General features: G+C 35.4%; 1 protein-coding gene across 2 annotated transcripts in view; it reads left to right on the forward strand.

Moving 5' to 3' along the window:
* LOC127851794 (trafficking protein particle complex subunit 10-like) overlaps window positions 1-17,914 on the forward strand; it is a 49,276-nt gene that overhangs the window by 19,309 nt on the left and 12,053 nt on the right. For both annotated transcript variants that reach the window (XM_052385667.1, XM_052385668.1), the window contains 8 exons: window positions 3,097-3,197; window positions 4,538-4,684; window positions 5,732-5,878; window positions 6,910-7,039; window positions 7,901-7,983; window positions 16,019-16,110; window positions 16,737-16,877; window positions 17,202-17,305. In XM_052385667.1, coding sequence (XP_052241627.1) covers window positions 3,097-3,197; window positions 4,538-4,684; window positions 5,732-5,878; window positions 6,910-7,039; window positions 7,901-7,983; window positions 16,019-16,110; window positions 16,737-16,877; window positions 17,202-17,305 — 945 coding nt within the window. The remainder of the gene's footprint in view (window positions 1-3,096; window positions 3,198-4,537; window positions 4,685-5,731; window positions 5,879-6,909; window positions 7,040-7,900; window positions 7,984-16,018; window positions 16,111-16,736; window positions 16,878-17,201; window positions 17,306-17,914) is intronic.

Raw genomic sequence — 17,914 nt, forward strand, 5'->3', positions numbered from 1 at the left:
AAATACATTAACTCTTTCAGTGCTGGAACCCAATTTTAAAGGCCTTTGCAAACAGTTTGGATCATGATGAGACGCCACAGAACGTGGCGTCTCATCAGGATCCAAACTGTTTGCTATTCTGATAGTATTCTTTGAAAAAAATCGAAGAAAAAGCTAATTTTAGAAATTCAGCAGACGACATTTTAGCAGACGACAAATTTCCCAGCATGCAAAGGGTTAAACCCCATTTTCCCAGAGCAAGGCTCATTTCTTTTTTATTCCAGTGTAGCAGATTCGCTTGAATTTGTTATGCTCCTGTATCCATTTCTCAACACTATATTGCACAAATTGCAACAATGTATTTGAAGAAAACCTATTGTCCATGTTGCTTTCACACGTCCTCTATCCTTTATTTCTTGTTCTTGATCACATATTTTGACATCAATCAAGGGTTTTGATTATGATAGCAACAAATCACGAAATCATATTTTAACATTACATTTAAACTTTTTTGAATAAAAGTTAATATTATAATATTATATTTAATAGCCTCTAAATCCAAATTTTGTAACAAGTCCAATGATATTTATGCCTTTTGTTTTGACAAAAAATCCTTTATGAACATATTTTCTAAAATCGTCAAAGAAGTGGTATAAAGCGATTATTATTTGAATGTTGTTTTTTAAGGATTTTATTATTTTTATTTTTTTCCAGTTAATATAGTTCATAAATAGTACATACATGCCTTTTTACGGTAAAAATGTGACAATAACATTTTGACAGTTTAGTGGAACACTGTTTATTTTGTCTTATTGATACATGAATTATTGATACATGAATTACATGAACATTGACTCACAAAACAAGTTCCGATTTAGAATGTAACTCCATGTGTATTTAGTTAAGTTCTAAATTGTTTGGTTGGCAAAAAAGCGTGCGAATTATATGCAAACATTGTTGAATTTCACGCCATCTACAGGAAAAGCTTGGAAACATTTGGCGTATTGATTGCTGAAAAAAACTTTGAAGTGCTTAAAACTATGAGATCTTTATTACTGTATGCAAGTTTTGGAGCGGATAACAATTGGTTTGGCACGAGGCTTCCAGGTGGTGTCATACAAAGCAGTTACGGGATAAACACTCAGTAGTTAATTGTTACTTCACTCCCATCAGTTTTTGTGTTTGACTGGGACAAACTGTATCTTTTCGGGATGCAAACTAGCATATTTCTTGCTCTAAGCCCAATATCAAAATAGTAACGCCAGCTTTTATCAAATTATTTACTAATACACAACATTTCTTTGCTCAGAATTTGAACTTGACTGGAGTTGTACCATGTTCTGATTTTATGCAGAATATCTATTATTTCTATTAAAATTGAATGTTGAAATCATTTTTTAATATTCATGCCCATTCCTATCTTGATAATTATATCATCTTTCTCCTATGTTCAGGGGTGTCAATTTTCCGGATTAATCCGAAAATTTGGATTTCAGCCGATTTTTAGATCAATGTGCAAAACGCGTACATTTTTTGGATTATCGCTTTTGGATACAGCATTTTTCACCGAATTTATTTATTTTTTATGTCCATTATAAACAAACCTATAATGACAAATACACATGCGGTGATGCATACTGTCTGATTAATAATATTTCACATAGTATTTACCAGATATTGCAACTAGAAATACTATAAAATAGTACAATTAGAGAGGGCTCGAGGGGGAGAGGCATTGCCCTTTTTATCATACCACCGCATTGATATCTGCCTGATATAACGTTGCCTGATATATTTTTTTATATCATGGTCAACAGGAAGTTCTTATATCAGTCAATGTTTGGAGTTACGTGGGATTTGCAATTAAGTCCACAATTTCTATCAACATGAATCAGGTTCAACAAAACAAACAATTTGATACCAAGAACGTACATATTTTATTCTAGTTTAAAGTCAAAAATCACAAAAACGTTTATTTTTTAAACACCACCACATCCTGCACTACAGAAGTTAAATGACGTCATCAATGGGACAATACATCTTAAATATCGATATAGATATTGCACTCGCAAGTTTTGCACAAAACGTAAAAACATATGATAACTGTATGCTAATCCTCAACTATTGAAACGAAAGATTTAACATGCTTTTGTCAATATTGACACCATCATCAAAATGTCAATTTCAATACACATCTCCAAAATGGCGTCTCCAAACTATTCGGTGAAGTGTGTTCTTCGATTAAATTTGTGGCAAAACGATGGGACAGTAACCTGTTATTCTCTATATCTCCGCTGGGGACCTGCGTTCCCAGACCCATGGCCTAATTTTCTGGATTTTAAATTTTGGACAATTGACACCCCTGTGTGTTTTTGCAACATTAAAACTTTTATGCATTGTTCCTTATGATATGAAGATGTGCACATGCAATTGTTATTGTAATATGATAAAAATGAACACTTTTCAACTAAGACATTCTATAACATTATGCCAAATATTGCAACATGCAGCGTTATTTTTTGTCGCTATTGTGACAAATTCTTGTTTATTCTATATAAATTGATATAACAAAACCATGACAAGTTATCACATCTCTTTTATTGTTCTGTGACATCTTTTTTCTGAGTATATACCTATGCATTATATAAAATAAGTGACTTATACAAATTATAAAGAAAGATTAAAATATTGTTAAAAGTGATGACATTTTTAATGAAAGGTTACCAAATTTTACACATTTTGTTGATGGCATGAATTCTGTATTCCTCATACATTGTATCCATCTCATGTATTTTTGATATCACTAATCCAAGTGAACTCTTATATACCATAATATATTTGAGTCACCCTCTGGGTAACTGAGGCTTAATGCTTGTAAATAGAGTGTCATCCCAGGTCAGCCTTTGATTAGCACATGCCAATCAGGGATGACACTAAACGCTTTTATGGTATTTTTCATTTATAGGAAGTCCCTTCTTAGCAAAAATCAAGTGTAGGGCTAATCTGGGACGACACTTTACTCACATGGATTAAGCCCCATTTTCACAGAGCCAGGCTCATCTGTTTGTATGAAATAGATGTATCTATACCTGTATGCTATATGTGTTCTTCTCCCAGAGGCCGTGCCTTGGCTGAGAACTCTCGTAGAGCCGTGTAAGAGCTGGGCAGGACTGTGCCTTCAGAAACCCATCTCCTGGGAGAAACGAAACCTTATTAAGGTACATTCACTATCATTTTAAAACTATCTCCTGGGAGAAAAGTCACCTGATCAAGGTACGTACACTATCCTTTCAAACCAATCTCCTGGGAGAAACATAACCTGATCAAGGTACGTACACCATCCTTTCAAACCCATCTCCTGGGAGAAACATAACCTGATCAAGGTATGTACACCATTCTTTCAAACCCATCTCCTGGGAGAAACATAACCTGATCAAGGTACGTACACCATCCTTTCAAACCCATCTCCTGGGAGAAACATAACCTGATCAAGGTACGTACACCATCCTTTCAAACCCATCTCCTGGGAGAAACATAGCCTGATCAAGGTACGTACACCAACCCTTCAAACCCATTTCTTGGGAGAAACATAGCCTGATCAAGGTATTTACACCAACCTTTCAAACCCATCTCCTGGGAGAAACATAACCGGATCAAGGTACGTACACCAACCTTTCAAACCCATCTCCTGAGAGAAACATTACCTGATCAAGGTATGTACACCAACCTTTCAAACCCATCTCTTGGGAGAAACATAGCCTGATCAAGGTATTTACACCAACCTTTCAAACCCATCTCCTGGGAGAAACATTACCTGATCAAGGTATGTACACCAACCTTTCATTGATGTGTGCTCATGCAATTAACTTTGACATTCTAAGTTGTATTGCATTAACATTTAGAAAATGAAAAATTAATGAAACAAATTGATCAACGTTTGGTTTGGAGGTACACTTTGGGTAAAATGTTTTGCTTAGTGTCCTCTAGATCTGTAGATCACCAGAAATATGATTTACTTACTACTTTTACAAACCTTAAACCATCGTATACACTTTCTGTTCACGCTAACAGCGTTCATAGAAATATAAAGATAAGGAAATAATGTTATATGAAAGTATACTTGCATAATTTTGTTATATATTTTTTATATGTATTGTTTTATTATTTATATATCATATGCATTTGTTATGTATAACAAACATAGGGTACTCTCAATTGCAGATTTTGATTTCCATTGTGGTCATTTCATGTTAGAGTATGAAATTGAGAGGCAGACACTTAATATATGGGCCATGCTTAAAAGGGGTTTAATGCATGTGCTTAAAGTGCCGTCCCAGATTAGCCTGTGCAGTCCGCACAATCAAGGACAACACTTTCTGCTTTTACGATATTTTTCATATAAAAAAAGTCTCTTCTTAGCAAAAATCTAGTTTAGGCGGAAAGTGTCATCCCAGATTAGCCTGTGCAGACTGCACAGGCTAATCTGGGATGACACTTTACGGGCATGCATTAAACCCCCTTTTCACAGAGCACAACACATATCTTTTCTCCTATTCAGGACAATGCAGTATCCCTGCTGGAATTGAGGAACTATCTGTTTACGAGGCAGTGCGCCCTGCTGCTGCTGGTCAAACGTCCAGCTGAGATTGTACAGAGAGCCATAGACTACCTGCATGAGACAGTCCAGGAAATGAAAGTACTGGAGGTAAGTCTCAACAGAGAGCCATATACTACCTGCATAAGACAGTCCAGGAAATGAAAGTACTGGAGGAGAATCTCAACAGAGAGCCATAGACTACCTGCATGAGACAGTCCAGGAAATGAAAGTACTGGAGGTAAGTCTCAACAGAAAGCCATAGACTACCTGCATGAGACAGTCCAGGAAATGAAAGTACTGGAGGTAAGTCTCAACAGAGAACCATAGACTACCTGCATGAGACAGTCATGGAAATGAAAGTACTGGAGGTAAGTCTCAACAGAGAGCCATAGACTACCTGCATGAGACAGTCCAGGAAATGAAAGTACTGGAGGTAAGTCTCAACAGAGAGCCATAGACTACCTGCATGAGACAGTCCAGGAAATGAAAGTACTGGAGGAGAGTCTCAACAGAGAGCCATATACTACCTGCATGAGACAGTCCAGGAAATGAAAGTACTGGAGGTAAGTCTCAACAGAGAGCCATAGACTACCTGCATGAGACAGTCCAGGAAATGAAAGTACTGGAGGTAAGTCTCAACAGAGAGCCATTGACTACCTGCATGAGACCGTCCAGGAAATGAAATTACTGGAGGTAAGTCTCAGTTCAGGAATGTTTCCTCATCTGGATATTGGTAATATTGACGCTATTTCTTTTAATTAAATCTTTGCATAACACATGAGAAGTGGACAAAGATTTCCCTCCTTCTCCTTATTTGTACAAAATCTCTTTCTAGACATGATTGCCTCCTCTTCCCGATAATATTCACTGTTTAGGTATGTGGTGTAACATTTTAGAAATTATTAAACCCATGCATTAATAAATTAGCAGAATGATTATTACTGTGCTTCTTTAACCATTTCCCCCTCAGAAGCAAAGTTAAAATGTGCAAACAGCATATTACCTGAACAGCTGCGAGCATCTTGCAGTGCCTTTAAAACTTCAATCTAGTTAGAAAGGTCTTCAATTAAATTAAATTTCTAAGGGACTACAAATTCGTCAAAATACGTATCTAAGTGGTAAAAGGTTAACGGTTGCTATGTGGTCTGTGTACAGATAGCTATCTGTGAGGGAGGTCTAGACTGCTGGGTGTATCTCAGTGGCCTGGAGGTGCTACTGAAGTGTGAGGCACATACTGACCCCATTAACCCCCGCTCACAGGCTCTCAACACTGCATACCTCTGGGACTATATCTGCAGGAAGGTATGGCTTGTACATGTTATTTATTCAAACATTTTAGCCCATTTATATCACAAAAACTAACCAACAACAGTTGTTCACACTATATAAAAAGAACTTCATTTTTGTGAGTGCCACTTAGACTTGATTTAGATAACAGATGTCATTTTTGTGAGTGCCACGTAAGACTTGGTATAGATAACAGTTGTCATGTTTGTGGGTGCCAGTCTAGGCTTGAAATAGATAACAGATGTCATGTTTGTGGGTGCCATGTTAGGCTTGAAATAGATAACAGATGTCATGTTTGTGTGTGTCATGTTAGGCTTGAAATAGATAACAGTTGTCATGTTTGTGGGTGCCATGTTAGGCTTGAAATAGATAACAGATGTCATGTTTATGGGTGCCAGTCTAAGCTTGAAATAGATAACAGATGTCATGTTTGTGGGTGCCATGTTAGGCTTGAAATAGATAACAGATGTCATGTTTGTGTGTGTCATGTTAGGCTTGAAATAGATAACAGTTGTCATGTTTGTGGGTGCCATGTTAGGCTTGAAATAGATAACAGATGTCATGTTTGTGGGTGCCATTTTAGGCTTGAAATAGATAACTGTTGTCATGTTTGTGGGTGCCATGTGAGGCTTGAAATAGATAACAGTTGTCATGTTTGTGGGTGCCATGTTAGGCTTGAAATAGATAACAGATGTCATGTTTGTGGGTGCCATGTTAGGCTTGAAATAGATAACAGATGTCATGTTTGTGGGTGCCATGTTAGGCTTGAAATAGATAACAGATGTCATGTTTATGGGTGCCACAGTTAGGCTTGAAATATTTAATTGTCATAATGTTCTATTGAATTATATTCATGAAGTTACGATGTCATTATTTCAGCAAAAATACAAAAATAATCATTAAAGCATAATATTAAAAGAAAATGTGTTGGATTTGTTGGAATATTAATTTTAATTCACTTGTTATTATAAAATCGTTATTACACCAGATCCAGCAAATATCCTCTATGAAATGAATCTTTTGGACTCAGTTCTGATCTCTGTCAGTTACACAAGCTGGGGGAGCTGTGCGGACTGATGCCAGGTGCGGATCTGGACCCCACCTCTACCCAGCTGGACAGAGTGGTCAACCTCACAGCAGGGATGGGGCTAGAACCTTCAACAGAGGAACTCGAGGGTAGGATCCTGGCCTTAGGAAAACTGGGCTTAATGCATGTGCGTTAAGTGTCGTCTCATGTGAAGTCCCCATGACCTAATCAGGGACGACTCTTTCCAGTTTTATGAAATGTTTTGTTTCAAGGCGGTATCTTCTAAACAAATATCTAGTATAGGCAGAAAATGTTGTCCCTGATTAGCCATTAAAGACTTATGTTTAGCCAAAATTTCCCAGCTTAAAGGAAATATTTTCATAGTTTCAATTAGATTCAGTCAACTATATTTTATCAATTTTTTTCACATACAAAATGGGTTTCTAATTGGAATTTTGGCGATTTGATCATATAAATACTTTATTTTACTTTAAAAAAGCCAAATATATTTGGTTTCTGAAACAATTGAGGTTTTGGTACATAATATAGCAAAACTGCTACACTATTTGTATATAAGGTAATCATTTTTAGTATTTATGTTGAAACACTTAGTTGGTGTTTATAAGTGTTATCATTAAAAAGTTCATTTAGGATAAAAGTCAATTTAGCCGCTGAAAATATGACAAAATGGTCTTCAAATGTTAAAGAAATGAACATGTTTGATCGAAATAGTAATTGCTAAAGAAATATTTATGAAAATAAGTTTTGACCAAAATAACTGTTTTGTTATTTAATCAATCCTTAATTGATTTTTGATGTACGCAATTTATTAATAAGCATTTGCGGTATTGATTTTTTGCATCCATGTTTCAGTGCTTTTTCTCCTGAAATAAACTCATAAAAGCAAGCTGTGGTAGAACTGTGGTATCATTTTAGTTTCTGATTGTACAGATGATGAGACCCCTCACAGGGTAGAACTGTGGTATCATTTGTGTGTCTGATAATTTCAGAAGGGGAGGCCCCTCACCGAGCCCCCAGTGATAAGCTGAGGGAGGCTTTGTCATCCAGAGAGGCCTTTCAGAAGATCTACCTGGTGAGAAAAATGAAGCAGCGTTCTGGGAAAACGGGGCTTAATGCATGTGTATAGTGTCGTCCCAGCATGTGTATAGTGTCGTCCCAGCATGTGTATAGTGTCGTCCCAGCATGTGTATAGTGTCATCCCAGCATGTGTGTAGTGTCGTCCCATCATGTGTATAGTGTCGTCCCAGCATTTGTATAGTGTCGTCCCAGCATGTGTATAGTGTCGTCCCAGCATGTGTATAGTGTCGTCCCAGCATGTGTATAGTGTCATCCCAGCATGTGTATAGTGTCGTCCCATCATGTGTATAGTGTCGTCCCAGCATGTGTATAGTGTCGTCCCAGCATGTGTATAGTGTCGTCCCAGCATGTGTATAGTGTCGTCCCATCATGTGAATAGTGTCGTCCCAGCATGTGTATAGTGTCATCCCAGCATGTGTATAGTGTTGTCCCAGCATGTGTATAGTGTCGTCCCAGCATGTGTATAGTGTCGTCCCAGCATGTGTATAGTGTCGTCCCATCATGTGTATAGTGTCGTCCCAGCATGTGTATAGTGTCATCCCAGCATGTGTATAGTATCGTCCCAGCATGTGTATAGTGTCGTCCCAGCATGTGTATAGTGTCGTGCCATGATGTGTATAGTGTCGTGCCATGATGTGTATAGTGTCGTCCCATGATGTGTATAGTGTCGTCCCAGCATGTGTATAGTGTCGTCCCAGCATGTGTATAGTGTCGTCCCAGCATGTGTATAGTGTCGTCCCAGCATGTGTATAGTGTCGTCCCATGATGTGTATAGTGTCGTCCCAGCATGTGTATAGTGTCGTCCCAGCATGTGTAGTGTCGTGCCATGATGTGTATAGTGTCGTCCCATGATGTGTATAGTGTCGTCCCAGCATGTGTATAGTGTCGTCCCAGCATGTGTATAGTGTCGTCCCAGCATGTGTATAGTGTCGTCCCATGATGTGTATAGTGTCGTCCCAGCATGTGTATAGTGTCGTCCCAGCATGTGTATAGTGTCGTCCCAGCATGTGTAAAGTGTCGTCCCAGCATGTGTATAGTGTCGTCCCAGCATGTGTATAGTGTCGTCCCAGCATGTGTTTAGTGTCGTCCCAGCATGTGTATAGTGTCGTCCCAGATTAATAAGTGACAACACTTTCGGCTTGTTTGGTATTTTTTGTGTAATAAATTTATCCTTGCTCTGTGCAAAATAGGCTATATGCATGTTGGTAAAGTGTTGTGGCAGATTAGCTTGTGCACATACCAATCAGAAACAACTTTTTCAGCCTGAACAGGATTTTGCATATAAGAGACCTTCTTTAAAAGCAAAATGTTATAAAAGCGGAAATAGTCATCTACTTCAGCAGTCTACACAGGCTAATCTTGTATGACACTTTACACATTAAGCCCAGTTTTCCCAGAACCCCAGAAACATCTACTGACTCAATCGTGATACATCGGCTATCTCGGATTCCTCCGTAAGATAGGCCTCGTGGCCAACGGTCGCCATCTTGCCTTGTATTACTACTTTACTACCCAAAAGGTTATCAGTCTATTGTTATGAGGCTTTAAACGATGCGCGTTGAACTAGCGCCAAACTTTTAATCGAAACTTTGATATTAAGAGCCCTATTAACGTTCATTTGTTTTGCATTTTGACCTATTATCCAAATGATTTACTTTTCTATTATTATTTAATCACCATATTTTCCATTTTTTAAGATGCAATTACAAAACCAACCAAACCGAAAGTGAAACTGTATGCATTACGTTACGCTATGTAAACATTAAATATATGTTCAGTTTGAGGAAGCGAATCGATCAGAGACGATAGAATATGCATGCAATACAGACTAGACTATCATTGCCGATTGTAGTACTGGCTAAAAAATACCTTTGATGACAGGTCATGTATAGAACGTTAATCAAAATAGTGACCATAAATCACTACAAATGTCTGGGTTGATCATTAATATAATTAATGCACGGTTCTGATATAATTAGCTGCATCTGGTTGTAAATACCATGAAATTGATAAATTAAAACGTTTTTTCATAAATTAACATTTCATGTGTTATTATTATCATTTAGGTAATTTAGAATCATATCATTATCATCATTTACTATTCTTAAAATTGAAAAAAGCTTATATTATCATTATTACTTTAAATTAGAATTTTTAAATTTTACTCATTATTTTAATAAATTTCCACATTTGCTTGATTCAAAATAAAATGTATGAATAAGGGTTTCAGTTTTTAGTTTTAACCTATTTTTAGTTCCATTAAATTTAAAGTACTAACTACGTACATGTATTTGAAATGCTCTTGAGTTCGTTTCCTGGGCCTAGAACCAGTACTTTGGTGTCTCTTGGAGATTTCTTAATGCTCCCACACTGGGGATCAAACCAGTGACCTCCAAATCATTAGGTGGACACCACATCCGTTACACATCAGCAACCTTTAATTATTTTAGTATTGCAGCATTACATAATATAATGTTGCTACATAGTTTTGGAAAATGATTTATGTGCAGTACTAAATAAATCTTAATGCATACAATTTTAATTGTGTATATTGTGTGATTATTAGTTACAAATTCACTTATAACAGGTATACTGGTATACAGGGAAAAGTCTCGATTTTTTACTATATACTATATATACTAACGTTAGTATATATAGTATATAGTAACAAGAGCTGTCACAATATGATGACTTATGCCCCATATAAACGCTTGATAGAAGTTATGAGCTTTTTTCGAAACCTAAACGCAGATTTCGAAACCTAAACGCGGACCCTAAGTTCAATGTCAAGGTCACAGGGGTCAAAATTTATGTGCGTATGGAAAGGCCTTGTCCATAGACACATGCATACCAAATATGACGGTTATATCTCATGGGACATAGAAGTATTGAGCATTTTTCAAAACCTAAACGCAGATTTCAAAACCTAAACGCGGACCCTAAGTTCAAGGTCAAGGTCACAGGGGTAAAATTTGTGAACGTATGGAAAGGCCTTGTCCATATACACATGCATACCAAATATGAAGGTTATATCTCAAGGGACATAGAAGTTATGAGCATATTTCGAAACCTAAACGCAAAGTGTGATGGAAAGACAGACAGACAGACAGACGGACAGTCCGATCACTATATGCCCCCTTTAATTCGAAGGAAGGCATAAAAAATCGAGACTTTCCCTGTGTACTGGATTATGAAAGACTGATAAGCATAAAATTGACAACTCATCTCCCCAATGATACATGTACTTTGGTGTGGCTCATTCTCAGAACAAACCCACAGTCAGTGAGAAAACTACAGTGTAAAAAGACCACTAAAGTGTTACAATTATGGCTGACCAAGCAAATGTTATCATTTAAAACAAAGAAAACTTCCAGTTCAATATAGATGTTATACCAATTATGGCATTGACCAACACAGAACATAATTCTAAGGTTGAATTTCCCAAAATTGACTGTTACAATTGGATACTGTTTTAATCTTCACTCTACTTTGTCTGAAAATAAAAGTCTTAAATGATGTAATAGAAACATACATATTTAATTTTCATTTTACAAGTATATATATACATATATTATAATATCTTTTATCAATGGTCAATAAATTTTAGTTTAACTAATATACATGTATATACACATGTTTATGCTTTGATTTGTTTCTATTGAAGCCAAATTAATATCCCATTTCATAAATTAATATCACAGCAGTATTCCTTGTTTGTCTGCAAGTACTGCAGAAATTAGGGATAATTAGTTTACTGACTCAGCCTTAATCTTAATATATTATAATTGTTAAAACAGATTTGGATGTTTATAATACAATTGAAGATGCATCAAGATTAAAAAATGATACATGTATAAATTAATGAAGAATCAATAAAAATCATAAACTGTGCAATTTTTTTTCATTGTGTGAAAGGATATGAAGTAACTATGTGTTTTTGAAATATGATTTATGTGAATTTTAATAAATATATAAATATTTTGTGATTTGTTCAGATAAAACAGTTAATTACATATTAAGAATGTATTATATTAATATTCATTCGATTTTTTAGTACAAAAAGCACTTATCTGGCATTTGTATTTATAGTAATTGCATATTTTATCATTCTGACAGCATTTATAAACTGTGTTCATGCAAGCATGGACACGGGTTTCATTGTTTGAGTATTTAAAAAATCAAATTAAAAATTTAGTTTTGATGTAAAATCAGTTTTCATATGCAAGTGTCTATTTCACTTATAAATTAAAACAGCATATTATACATTATTGAAAATATTATTTCAAGCTTGATGTCATATTCCAACTTTGCATAGTGTAGTTAATCGAACATTGTATTGAACTGTATGGGAAGCTATATTTTTAAAGAAATGTATGTTGTATTTACTAGTATACACAATGCATTATTTCTACCACAAGTAGACCATATAAGGCCTACTGCTACTAAATAGGCACTGGTATGAATTTGACACTGTATTTGATGCACATACAAAACTTCAATTATTAATACACAGTATTTTTCCAAGGTTTTGTATGACGTTTTTTGCAAAAGAGTGTCTTAATGCATTTGAAAATATACTTAAAACAAACTTAAAATGATTTTAACATACCTTTTTTCTGGTAAAGTGTATTTTGGATGATAAAAAATACACTTTAAGAATATTAATGCTGGACAAATGCAGAAAACAACAACATTTTTTCTGTTAGAAGTGTATCTTGTCTGCATTTTTAAGTGTATTAAATGCACATTAAATGCAGATAAATACAATGCCAATACTGTTACATGTAATGGACATTAAATACACTTTTTTCATGTAATTAAATGCTTTAGTGAATTGAAATCATCTTTTAATAACGTTTAAACAATTTATAATACCTTTTTATATAAATTTTCTTTTGAAATGTGACACTTAAATGATTTTTGCACCACTAGTTAGAGATATTATTTGTGCTCATATGCTTTATCATTACACTATATAATATAATTTGTTGTATGAAAATTACCCGTACAATTCATGTGAAAGCTCAAGAGATAAATAGCAGCGTGCTACACCCTGCTCCTTTTTACATGACTTGATGGTATTTAGTCCCCAATTTTACATGGCCAAGGGCAAATGTGCAGATTTGACAAAACAGGCTTAACTGGGATCCCATAGGCAGACTTTCATCTTACTTGTATTTAAAGGGGCCTTTTCACGTTTTGGTACATTGACCAAATTTAAAACAGTTGTTTCAGATTCGCAAATTTTCGATTTAGTTATGATAGTTATGAGGAAACAGTAATACTTAACATTTACCATGCTCTAATATAGCTATTACATGCATCTTTTGACAATTTAAAAACTTGAAAATTATAAAGCGTTGCAACGTGAAACAATTGAATAATTTGGAGAGTTCTGTTTTGTGTTATATTTTGTGAAACTACGAGGATTACTTATATATAGTAAAAAAATACATCGTGCATTGTATGCGGAAGGTTGGGCGAGGGGTCTGAGTACGAGACATTTTACGCCAGAACTCCAGGGGTCAGTGGTTCAAGCCCTGTTGAGGGTTACTTTTTTTTCTTTTTTGAATTTTATTCTTAATTTTTTACTGGAGCTTTTTAGAGCAAATGTTTACATTTATCAATAGAAAGCATTTAATGACAAACTACAAAACATGCCAAAATCTGTGAAAAGGCCCCTTTAATTTAATTCATGATCGGAATTGCTATTTGGCAAATCTTCAGTGGTCACAGTATTCAACTGAATTTTTTTCACTTTGTAGTGATTATATTTTCATTATTTACAAGACAACATCTCTCTTCAAAAGTTTAACATGATTGCTTTGTTAATTTAGAAACAAGATCAATAACATAAATAACATAAAATGAAAAAATGTGTAATAGTAAAAATGGCAGCAAAAAAGCACTAGATTATGTGCCTTTAATCTGAGATGATATGGTGATGTATTGGAATTTCTCATAAATAATGTGTCCCATAGTTGTAACTTGTATAATTGTATAGTCGCATGCATGAGTGGTGTCAATGTCACAATACCAATTAAAGCCTATAATTTACTAAAAGAATGTGAAGTTTGATGTGTGTTTTTTTGTCAAGATTTGTTATATATAACATATATATATATATATATTGTTGAAAAGTTAACATGCAATAAAGTTACTGTAATTAAGTTACAGTAAGTTTTACTGATTTGATTGGATGCATATGCAGATATATCATGGTTTGTGCAGAGGACAGTAGCAAAAAAACAATTAAGTGCTTTATCCATAGGATGACATATGCCAGCGATAAACGCTTTGATAGAAGTTTTGAGCATTTTTCGAAACCTAAATGCATTTTTCAAAACCTAGACGCGGACCCTAAGTTCAAGATCAAAGTCAAAGGGGTCAACATTTGTGTGCGTATGGAAAGGCCTTGTCCATATACACATGCATACCAAATATGAATATTTCATCTGAAGCGACATAGAAGTTATGAGCATTTTTCGAAACCTAAACGCTAAGTGTGACGGACAGACAGACAGACGGACAGTGCGATCATTATATGCCCTCCTTCGGGGGCATAAACATGTGTTTCACATAGTTTTGGTAAATTAGAAATGTAGTTATTAAAAAAAACAGAATCATCAATTATTATTGTTATTGATTATAAAGTGTTGCTGGCATATTGGATGTGTTCATCTAGATATTAGAAGGTCCCTGTTTTATTCCCACTGGCACTAAGTGAGGGTTCTCAAAATCTTTAAACAAAATGAATAAGTACAGATAGGATCGAGAAAACCTTGTTGATAGGGGGGCTAAACACCTGAAATCAAAGCGAACCAGGTTAAAGGCAGAGGTCAAATAAATCAGAGGCAGCATGAGCCTGCTATACTCTGAACAAGTATTACTCAGGAAACTGGCTTTAGTGTCTTACTAAGCTTTAAAATTTAAGTTTCAGTGCAATCTATCTAAAATAAATTGGTTAAAATAAATGATAATTTGTAAAAAAAAAAATAAACATTCTGCACAAATTCAATTATTTACTTTACCTGTGTGCAGGAATTATTTCAGTGTTGATGGTTTGTGAACTATGTCAAAAGCACCATAGCTATGAAACACGTGTATTTTTAATATTACAATGTTCCACAGAAATGATGCTGATGATAATTCTACACGATGATGAATTATTAGATATATTTCTAAATTCCATTTCCACCAACAATTCCACTACCAGTTCAAATGCGTTCGTAGATCTACACAGTTGAACATAACACTATTCCATTCAACAACCGTGACACATGTACTCAATTTTTCAAATTTTCGTATATAAAATTGACTTCTATATTGTTGTTGTTGTATTTTTGAAAGTAGTTCATAAGATGGCGACCATTAACCCAGAGATTGATTTATGAAATAAATCGTCTGCTGATCCAGAGTGCTACTGACTAGGAGCTCTCAGTTGTGTAGCAGTCTGACTTCAGGGAATGCATCAATTTTAGTTAATGTTTTAACCTCTTTACAATTTCACTAGAGTAACTTGAGGTAAACAGTATGTCTGTCTGACTTTCTAAGAAACCTTAATGTGTGGTTCAAGAAAGGTGGTATGATTAATGAACACAATGAGGATTATATTTTGTTTGTCTGACAAAAATGTGCTAGTTAAAGCAAAATTGGTTTACCAATTTTCAAAAGCAATGTACTGTTACACTTATTCTTTTGCCAGTTTTGGGTACCGGTAATAAAAAAATTCATTAGAAAAAAATCCAAAATCACCAGGATGTTGGTTTGTGTGTCTATGACAATAGCTGATGGTGAAACTGTCATCCCAGATTAGCCTGTACCGGCTAGTAATAGAAACACTTTCTGCTTCATTGGCATTGTTTGTTTAAAGGTCTCTTTTAAATAAAAATCTAGTTCTTGTGGTTAGTAATGTCCCAGATTCTCCTATGCAGGCTGCACAGGCTAATCTGGGACAAGGAATTATGCACGTGCATTAAGCCCATTTTCCCACAGCGCGTCTCCATTGTACATATGCTGTATTCCTACAGGAGCAGTCGGAACTTGCCATGGGGACATTCAAGCACATCGGCAGATTCAGATCTGCACGACTCATAGGCAAGAATCTGGCTGACTTCTACATGTATGTACTTATGGAACTATTCATGTTGACTTCTTAACATTCCATGCATATTATTTCATAGATGAAAAGAGGGTTTTTGAATCCTTCTGTTTGTCATCCTGCCGCACTTCTTATAAAAAGTATTGAAGGGATCAAAATAAAACATCATATCTCAAGAGAGTCCATTAAGTGGAAGTGAAGAAAACAAGTTCAACAACATTCTTCAGATTTTTTTTAGAAAATTGCTTATTTTAGGAATCGTAAAATTGGGATTAATAACGCAGTACATAAGGGTTTTTTTACAATGCTAACCAAATAACATTGATTTTAATAAAAAAATGTTTAATATTTGTAATGATGATATTGTAATTCTCACTACATAAAACATCTAAATGGTGGCGAATTCATATATTGGCTTACATGTCTGTTTTTAAAAAGCTATTTCAAATTTGGCCATAAGCAAGTGTATAGGAGATTCTGTCCAATTTTCACTTGGCTATTCATGCTTTTAGACAACATGGACAATAGAGTTTTACTACCCCTGATTTTTCGCTTTCGATGATTTTTCGCTTACCCTGATTTTTTGCTACACCTGATTTATAGTCAGAAGTTCATAAAAGTCATAAATGTTGAGTTTATACAAACAGGAAGCTTGGGGAGCCTCAGAAGGCTGAAAATTTCCTCCTTGACGCCATGACCAGCTACCACAAGGAAGGATGGACGAAGTTGAGGGACATGGCCTGCTTGGAGTTGGCACAGTGCCAGTACCAGACCGGCATACATCACAAGTATCCTTTAAAGTCTAATCCAGCACCAACCGGTGCCTTTTTTTTAATGCAATAAACAAGGCATCTGTAATATTTGCGTTTTTCCAAATCGGCTGTGACATCAATCAATTGGTCATATAAGTTAGAAAAATAAAACACTTTGTTTTCCAGAATTGACACTCGACGAATTTAAGATCTTGCAAATATGCCTGCAATTCAGATTGCAAGAAATTGGTACTCCATGATTCCAAATTATTTCAATTTTATTGAAACCTTATTTTGAAAATCGTGTTTGTCTGTACCAAATACAGTGTATATCCATTATGATCCTGATCTGTGTGTCAGATACGTGAAGACAGGTTGCCAGGTGGCAGGTAGCTCCCTGCTGGAGACTCGAGACAGGCTGGAACACATGAACAACGTGATGCAGCTGGCAAGGAGCTCCAATGGTGAGACACCAACGGGCTGTGTGTTTGTATTTCAAGGTTTATGAGGTCCTTCCTCAACCGTTGCTGCATTATGTGTGGACCAGGAGTGTGTCCCAGCACTCCTACATAATTAGCTTATAAGACTCATGAAAGTTGGGACAAAGTTTGAATTATAGTTGCAAAATCCTGCTATACAGTTGTTACTGAAATATTTTAAATTTTGGCGTAATGTTGTGTTGGGGGGCAAGCCTGGGTACCCAGTGGAAACCCCACTTGTCCGGTAAGGTGACCACCATCCAGACTCACATGCATTGGGAATGAGTATTGAATCAGGTATACCTTACCAAATATATCGCTAACTGTACAGCCGTTGACTGCCTACTTAACGTAGGCTTTTATGACTTTTGTTCGGTTTCTCTCAAATCAAAAGTCATTCAATATTGTGCATCATTCCTCAATGACATTTATGATAATTTTATTTTGTAAGTGGAGTGTTTGTTTTTTAGCATATTGATGTTTTTATGTATAAAAATTATTAAAAAAGTTACTCTCTAATCACTTTCATGCTTTTTCTTCTGATTGCAGACCTATGGTTGCTTATGAAAACTATGAACTTGCTTCTTCGTTTGT

The sequence above is a fragment of the Dreissena polymorpha genome, chromosome 11 (assembly GCF_020536995.1).
Source record: "Dreissena polymorpha isolate Duluth1 chromosome 11, UMN_Dpol_1.0, whole genome shotgun sequence".
NCBI lineage: Eukaryota > Metazoa > Mollusca > Bivalvia > Myida > Dreissenidae > Dreissena > Dreissena polymorpha.